Below are 7,948 nucleotides of genomic sequence, written 5' to 3'. Positions count from 1 at the left end.
GGCATGGAAAATTGTAAAAGGATTTTATTTGTATGATAACATTTCGTTGATAATAGGATTGTACCGGACGGTTGAAAGCTTGTGTTCTTTTGACGCATGTCGTGAAAACTACAGAAACACATTTGCGTACTACTGTAACTTCTAAGGTTCTATCTGTGTATCCCAAAGGTAGATTGATTGCGTAAACGGCCACGGTTACGATTCCTTTCCCACCCGACCCGCAGATAATCCTTAATTTTTTAGTTAATGATTTTTCAGTTTTGTTGAATCTTATTTTTCACCGAAATCGTGTTTTTCCCCAAAATTTTCTGCACGGATAGTGAGTCGATATTCTTCCGGATGCAATAATTAGCATTATTTCTTTGTTTCAGAATGATGTTTCAATCCAGTATTATTGCGCTGGACATCAAAAATAGATAACACAGTGTATCTATACTTCTATTACAATAATGACTATAAACTTAAGTGACACATGTGAACATAGTTTGCTCCAAATGTGACGTTTTCAATGAACAGTGCCAAAACAATGTTTAGCCGCAAAGAACTGAAACTAATCTATGCCACTCTTGTTCTTTTACTCGAAGCTGAATTATTAGTGAATACAAAAGCTATGGAGTCGCAGAGATCTTCCAATACAATTTCACAGAATAGCGATGACTTTAAATCACTGGAACTGTGTACGACGAGAAACCAGCAGAGATTGGGCAGTGTATTTGGTAATTTTACGAGGCATCACAAGAAAGGTAAAGTTTGTCATATTTTTATAGAGAGATCATGTAAATTAATAAATAACAGTTAAGTTGTTATAGAGATGTTTATAATAACGTAACTTCTCAGCACTCTTTAGAATTACGCGCGCTAGCTTAGGGGCTGGATACAGTGCTTGGTGCTGATCGTCGCCATAGCAGGTTGAAGATGGCCCACGCAATGCATTAACTTTCACTTTCCTCTCCCCACTTAATCGAATTTTCAACTATCGTACCAAAGCTACTTTTTTAGTCCAAAAACGAGCTGATGTTTGCTAGGCTCAAATCTTCAGCAGGCTATAAAGATATTTAGTTGTTATACTTCTGGCTCCTATCAACACCGCATACAAATTGTATGATTCATGTAAATAAAGGTAAATTAATCTTGGCAAATTACCAAAAAACCGGACAATGACTTAAATCAAAACCAAATTTTAATGATTTCAGAAACTATAAGATTTATTTTATATGACTAAGAATAATTAATAAAATTGGTGAATTTAGATAGATGCTTTGATGTAACCCGCTGAATAATTGTTCCATCGACGGTCACACAAGCCTACTCCCGTAAAGAGGTTGTAATGCACAGATTACAGATTGATAGAAGAATGTGAGATATTTATTCTCTTTCTTCAGTAAGCATTGGCAATCTTACTTTAATATAAAGAACGAGTATTACGCCTGCTAGAAATCGGGCCCATGACTTAATTTTAATTGGTCTTTAACTTGTCGCTACCATTTCTTTGACAAAATAACTATTCATTTTATTTTGATCTGAAGTTACCTAATATTGTCTCTAAAGTTGGTTTAATGTCGCTGACTAAAAATATTAAGGTTGATAGTCAATATAGTTATTTTAGTCACGCATTTCATTTACAATTTTGTTAGGTCATAGAAGAAGAACAACTACATCCACTACGTCGACGCAGTCTACAATTATTTACTCTACAACAGAAAACATTGATGATGCTTCCAATGATTTCACCACAAGCACTTACCTGTTAAGTACTCAGGAAACAGTTCTGAAGCTACCTAAACCTTTAAGATTGTCATCGCTTATGTTGGATAAGGACTACGAAGATGTACATAACTTTGACCAGCTAATTAAAAACGGGGTTAAGGATCTGATAAATAAAGAAAGACATCACTCGAAACATTACGAGAGAATTAAAAAAGAAATACTAATGGAATTAGATGACACGTCACTGTCTAAGTCATTGAATAAAATAAAGAAATTGTATAGAGATTCGAGTGCTTCGGCAGTCAATAAATTGAACACCAAAACAAATAAGGGAGGAATTTTTTTGACCGATAATTGTACCACTGTTGTCGCACAAATTGGAACGACTGCTATCTTACATTGCGAAGTTAGTGACATCACTGAAAATACGGTGAGTATTTTTGCAAATAAACATGAATTTCCTAGCACCTCTAATTAAGATAGCAATTTATCTCTTACAAATACTTATGCCTTTTGGCGTTATAAATCTACTGATAGGAATAAATTATATACTCGTCTATCAAAAATGTTAAGGTTTATATACTCGTATGTGAACTGTGTATTACTACAATAGAATTTGATCCTCTCGAATGTCACATACCATATAAAGCAAGATCCCAGTACATGACATTTTACTTTGTGAGCATTGTTACGATTCATAAAATATATGCCTGTTGGAAGTCCAGCTGGCGGCTTTAGATCGTAAACCACAGTCTATATTCTTTCAAGATGTCACTGCCCTCTTTTGATTTTCTTGTATGACATTATGTTTTTTTTGTAATTTAACTCTACATATTTTCCTCAGGTAACATGGATAAGACGAAAAGATTATTCCCTTCTTTCGGTTGGTCTTGTTACGTATAGTGCGGACAGTAGATTTTTCTCTGGTCACGGGAGACATGTTAAGGTGAATATTTCATTTATTTCATATGATTTAATTAAAATATTGAACAGTTAATATGATTTGAGACTTATTTAAATAATTTTGAAAATCGACAGAGATTTAGAACATTTTAATCCTGATGTAGAAATCAATTTAGACAATTAAGATTTATTACGCGGATTTTTGTTTTACACATTGATTACTTTTAGTACTTTTTTCTAATTAAACTTTTATTAAAGGATTGGGCATTACATATAAAATTCGCTACATCAGGGGACGCAGGATATTACGAATGTCAAGTACCAACGCATCCTCCCACAAGTATATTCTTTAAACTTATTTTAGTCGGTAAGTTGTTTCTTTTAATATACTAATTTATGTATGTATGTGTACCCATAGTATGATGTACCCATGCGATGAGACCAGGAAATTAAGCATACTGAAACTAGCGTTCCCCCGCATAGTGATAGGGGTTTTAATGTTTTGAAGTGGAAACCACGGACTGACACGCGTAGCGATAGACGTCTATCCACAAAGTGGACAGATGATCTAGTCACAGTCGTCAGAAGACGCTGGAGGAAGCCTATGTCCAGCTGTGCTTGTGTTACGGCTGTTGGCGATGAAAATGATAATGGGATGTAGGCAAATCCGTAGATACTAAAAAAACGCCTGGAATTCACATTTATTTCATCTTAGGTCAGTAATATGTCTGTAGTATCCTTATAACTGAAAAACACGTTTTATCTGTTGAATAAGATAGCTTCATGTCCTAGATATCTATCGATAATGATAACTATTGTAATCGTAAAACAAAGTTCTTTAAATTACCCCAATGTTATGAATAATTAATGTTTTAATTAAGACATTTTGCGTTTATTTTTATATTCTTTGTTGCAGCTGCTTACGCCGAAATAGTAGGTGAATCAGAGAAAATAATACACGAAGGCTCAATGCTGAAACTTGTTTGTGTTGTTAAAAGATCCACAGAGCCGCCATCTTATGTTTTCTGGTACTTCGAAAATAGAATGATTAATTACGACTTAAGTAAGTACTGAAATTACCTGTCGGCGCCAATAATTAACAATGTTGGATTTAGGTAATAAAGATCTAAATCCTATTTTATTAAAACCAGATATTGTTACTGCTAACTTCTACCTAGACTACATTTTTGATGATGAATCTTTGTACAAAATCACTTATAACGTCCTGTATGAGCAATTTTATATTGAGCATGTATTATACAAGATGATTATTTTAAGGGACTGTTTGATTTATATCTTAAAATTTAGAAGCAAAATTTTTATTATTGGGACATACAAATATTTTTTTGGTCTTATTCTTTGGTAAAAATGAAGTTACAATGTTCGCACTTTTGAACGACGAATAATAAATATAATATAAGATAACAAAGATTATTTTTCAAAAGCCACGTACTTCGTGGAAGCGATACAAACAATAAACTGATATTTACGCCTAAGCTACAAGCTGTGATAATTAATACGTGAAATATCTATGCAGATGGAGTTAGCGTAAACAACGGTCGACAGACAAGTGAACTTATAATAGGGAAAGCCGAACCCAGACACGCCGGAAATTACACGTGTGTACCAGCAAATGCTAAAGCTGCGTCAGTCACCGTGCACGTTGTGCAAAGTTAGTGATGCATTTTGCTAATACCTGTCCTCTATGTACCTAAAGATATATTTTTCACTTGCAAACAATATTTTATTATTATATAACTACAAAGCAAGCACTTCCATCTTAAGCCAGGACTTCGCCGTGCAATGTATTGCACGTAGTCTCTAAAATAATTGGAAGACTATGCGCGGGATTTCTCTACAAAATGGAATCAGGAATGAGATTCATAAACGGACGAAGTTATTGACATAGCTCTGTGGTTTGGCCAGTTGAAGTGGGCAGAAGACATTGCACGCAGAACAGAATACAGCTAGGGCCTTTAAGGTTTTGGAGTGGAGACTAGAAACTGGCAAGAGCGGCGTAGGATATCCAGCTACAAGCTATTCGCCTGATGCTCTTCCAACCAGTCTTATTGGCAATCTTCAGAAAAGACCTATATTCAGCAACAGATGAACGGCTAAAATGATGATAATGATTACAAAAATAATAAGAAGCAATTAGTTGATAGTAGAGATTAACAGATCGAGTTATTTAATATTTACAGATCAGTTTTTTTTTAATAAACAAACGCTATTTATCCTGGTTAGTAGCGTAGCGTGTCGCTTTGAATTACAGTAAGTAGTCTCGTGGGCTCCTTCAGATGCTTCGGTACAGGTTGATGAATTAGATATTTAGCCTGAATGAGTAAACTGTTAAACTTTTTGATCATAGGATGATTGCGTGCAAATCTCTTTAGAAAGGACCTTACCTTAAGCTGTCAATATTTACACGTAAAGCATTCCAATATAAAGATTTTCGAGGGAGTGTAACGCGGAACGAATGATTTTTTTTTGGATTATAATATTTATGATAGTAACATCATTATATCAAATTTAAACCCAATAGATTTGTAAGATCTCATTTGTGTTTGTGATTATTTTTTTTAAGTTAATTTAGTGAACCGAAATAAAATATAAGACTATGTTCCCCTTTTCTTGTAGGTGAAACTCCAGCTGCAATGCAACACGGGAACTCATCGGTTACAAAAACACACATTCATTATGTAACACGAGCGATGATAATATTAGTTATCTCAATTTTGATAATTAAAGAAAATTACCGGGAATTCGGATAACGCCTGGATAATCTGTATTGAAATATGTTAATATATATCCTATCCTTGTAAAATAATATTTCATGCCTCGAAAGTTACAAAAAGTATTTTTCAGTGACAAAAATATTGACAACCCCATCGACATATTCTATTAATTTATTCCAATTTAATATCTTAAACTCCTTCTAGTTCTTTATTCGTTAGATTTTTAAAAAGAAATTAAAAAGATTATTGTTATTATTACGAATATTATTTATTATTATTTTTTGTTACTGAAAAATAGCTTTTTTCTTATTAAATTTTAATATTAAAAAAAACAGTTGATAAATTAAAATGTATACCAATTGAGTACAATAATTTATCTGTAAATATATTGTGAATTATTATATGCGTAATTAATAATATTTAAGAGTAACTATGTAATTATCAGTTATTATTAAGAAATAAATGAGTATTTTGAATTGAAAGTGCCAATCTTTTCTTGTTTTATTTGCACAATTTTTTTAAAGGCTGGTGAGTATAGAAACGAAAACTGTCAAAGACATTTGTATGTTTTTATTTTTAATGTATGAAAATTACGGCAAAAATATTTCTTCTATACATTAATCGCAATATAAATATAATTTGAGACGTAATAATTTGTTTGTTTTTGTAAGACGGATATTGTTAAGGCACTTCGCGAAGTAATTCGAAATTGTTTTCCCAAATTCGTTGAACAAACATTCAACAATAGTCGGAAATACGAAAATAATATTTGGTTTACACAACCTGAAATAATACAATGTTAGCCGAACATGTTTATTCGGAATGAAGTTTGCTATTTACAATTTGTAAGTCAAAATCTTTCCTAAACACACTTTTATTATTAATCAAAGAGAACACCCTTTAACAATTCAAGTAATAATTTATATTTTATATCAAAGCAATTCCTCATTTGTCATTTCTCACAAGTTATTATGAACTTATTTCATTATCATTTCAATTTCGGCGTTTCATCTGGGTAATATTATATATGATTATAAACTACGAATTATAATTATCAACAAGAATGTAAAATTAGATTTGTATTTGAATTTTTTACTTGATTAATATTAATTATGTTGGTATAATTGACACGAATTGTAAAGTTCAAGTTGCAGTGGACTGGCCATATAGCGCGCAGGAAATATAACTTAGACCTGAACGTTCTGAAGTAGAGAACGTAAGGTATCCAACCACAAGATAGATTACTATGAGAAGACTTTGGATATAAGCAGCACTCAACCGATCCTACTAAAAGTCTTTCGGCGACGCCTATGTCTAGTTGTGAACGTCCTTGGGCTGAGTGACCCTTATGAATAATACATATGTATATGGTTACAGATAAAATAAGGTATTGTTAAATATTAAAAAAAATATTGATTAAATCATTGCTAAAACGCATTTTTTAAAATTCCGTATATTTATAATTGTTTGTTCTCTAAACATCTATGTATGTAAAAAATATTTTCAATATAAAAAAAAATGATTTATCGCGTTTATAACATAGACGACACAACAGACAACTCATTTATAGACTGACTGCAACTTTTTAAATTAATAGATGTATTTGTTAGACACAGTTAACCCTTAATTAGGCACATGGGGTCAGGGCCACTTGAAATTCAAAAAATATTGGCTTACAGTCTTCAGAGCGTACTAACGCTCTTTCTAGCTTCCTAACTCCCCTCGGGGTACGCAAATTAGTCGCATCTAGAACATTAACTCTTGCACACACATCGCTGTCCTTTAGAGAGCTGACCCCATGCGCCCAGTTACGTTCCATTTTTTGGCGAAGGTAAGTTTTTACTTTTGTGATTTTTCTGTGTTCATATTAGTATATTGTTTACTATTTATCTTTGTATGTGTGTATTTTGATACGGTATGATTTCTTTATGTATTTTTGAGTTTTTTTCTATGCTTTTTCTTTTTTTTTGAATTGAAATGCCTAACGACAAACAAGTATTGCAATGGCTGGATGAAGAGCAAGATATCGCTGGTTCAGATTCGCAAGACGAAATTTTAAACGATGCTGTCATTGATAGTGCTCATAATTCAGAAAGCGAAATTGAGGAGTCTGAACATATCCAAGACATCCCTGTATCAACGGAAGATAATTATTTTTTATCTCGACATACTCAGAGAAATGGCCCGAAAGTGAAATGGTGTAAAGAACCACCATCGAACGCAGTAAGGACCCGAGCACAAAATATTATTTTACATTTACCTGGAGTATAAACATATCTGGCATCAACGCATTTGTCATACAAAAAGCGAATACTGGGAAGACTATGACATATACACGGATTTTCTTGAAGAAAATAGCTGCGGCACTTGTGGAAGATCACCAAAAACGTCGTATACAACTACGTGCTGTACCAGCGACAACAAAAAAAAGGCTCCGTGAAGTTTATAATGAGAACAAGGCGGTTTATCAATCGACAGCTTAGCGCGGGCGCTGTTCATCATGTCCTAGAAAGGACGACAAAAAAAGTGCCAACAAAATGTTTCAAGTGTCGTAAATTTATTTGTCAGCAACACTCAAGGATTTACTGCGTCGGATGCAGAAC

General features: G+C 33.1%; 1 protein-coding gene across 2 annotated transcripts; it reads left to right on the top strand.

Annotated features, from left to right (window-relative positions):
- Positions 1-526: 526 nt before the first annotated feature.
- LOC137924693 (uncharacterized) lies at positions 527-5,491 on the top strand. 2 transcript variants are annotated; one of them, XM_068768112.1, is made up of 7 exons: positions 527-743; positions 1,635-2,137; positions 2,552-2,653; positions 2,869-2,977; positions 3,527-3,673; positions 4,148-4,282; positions 5,248-5,491. In XM_068768112.1, exons 1-7 carry the CDS (start codon positions 527-529, stop codon positions 5,379-5,381), a joined length of 1,347 nt encoding a protein of 448 aa, XP_068624213.1. In that variant the 3' UTR covers positions 5,382-5,491. The 2 variants fall into 2 exon arrangements, with proteins under 2 accessions (XP_068624213.1, XP_068624215.1); XM_068768114.1 differs by lacking the exon at positions 4,148-4,282 and having other exon boundaries at positions 553-743.
- Positions 5,492-7,948: the final 2,457 nt, after the last annotated feature.

The sequence above is a fragment of the Battus philenor genome, unplaced genomic scaffold (assembly GCF_028537555.1).
Source record: "Battus philenor isolate CCGP_79_NKW_IND1 unplaced genomic scaffold, ilBatPhil1.0.hap1 SCAF_24, whole genome shotgun sequence".
In the NCBI taxonomy this organism is placed as follows: Eukaryota; Metazoa; Arthropoda; class Insecta; order Lepidoptera; family Papilionidae; genus Battus; species Battus philenor.
The sequence above is the reverse complement of the archived record's forward strand: the minus strand, read 5'-3'. Positions and strand labels throughout refer to the sequence as shown.

Excerpts from the sequence above, each read along its gene's own strand:
- LOC137924693 (XM_068768112.1), top strand. The coding sequence starts at position 527 with ATGTTTAGCCGCAAAGAACTGAAACTAATCTATGCCACTCTTGTTCTT. Across the intron at positions 2,138-2,551 it reads GTGACATCACTGAAAATACG|GTAACATGGATAAGACGAAA; the intron begins GTGAGTATTTTT and ends TATTTTCCTCAG. Across the intron at positions 4,283-5,247 it reads CACCGTGCACGTTGTGCAAA|GTGAAACTCCAGCTGCAATG; the intron begins GTTAGTGATGCA and ends CTTTTCTTGTAG.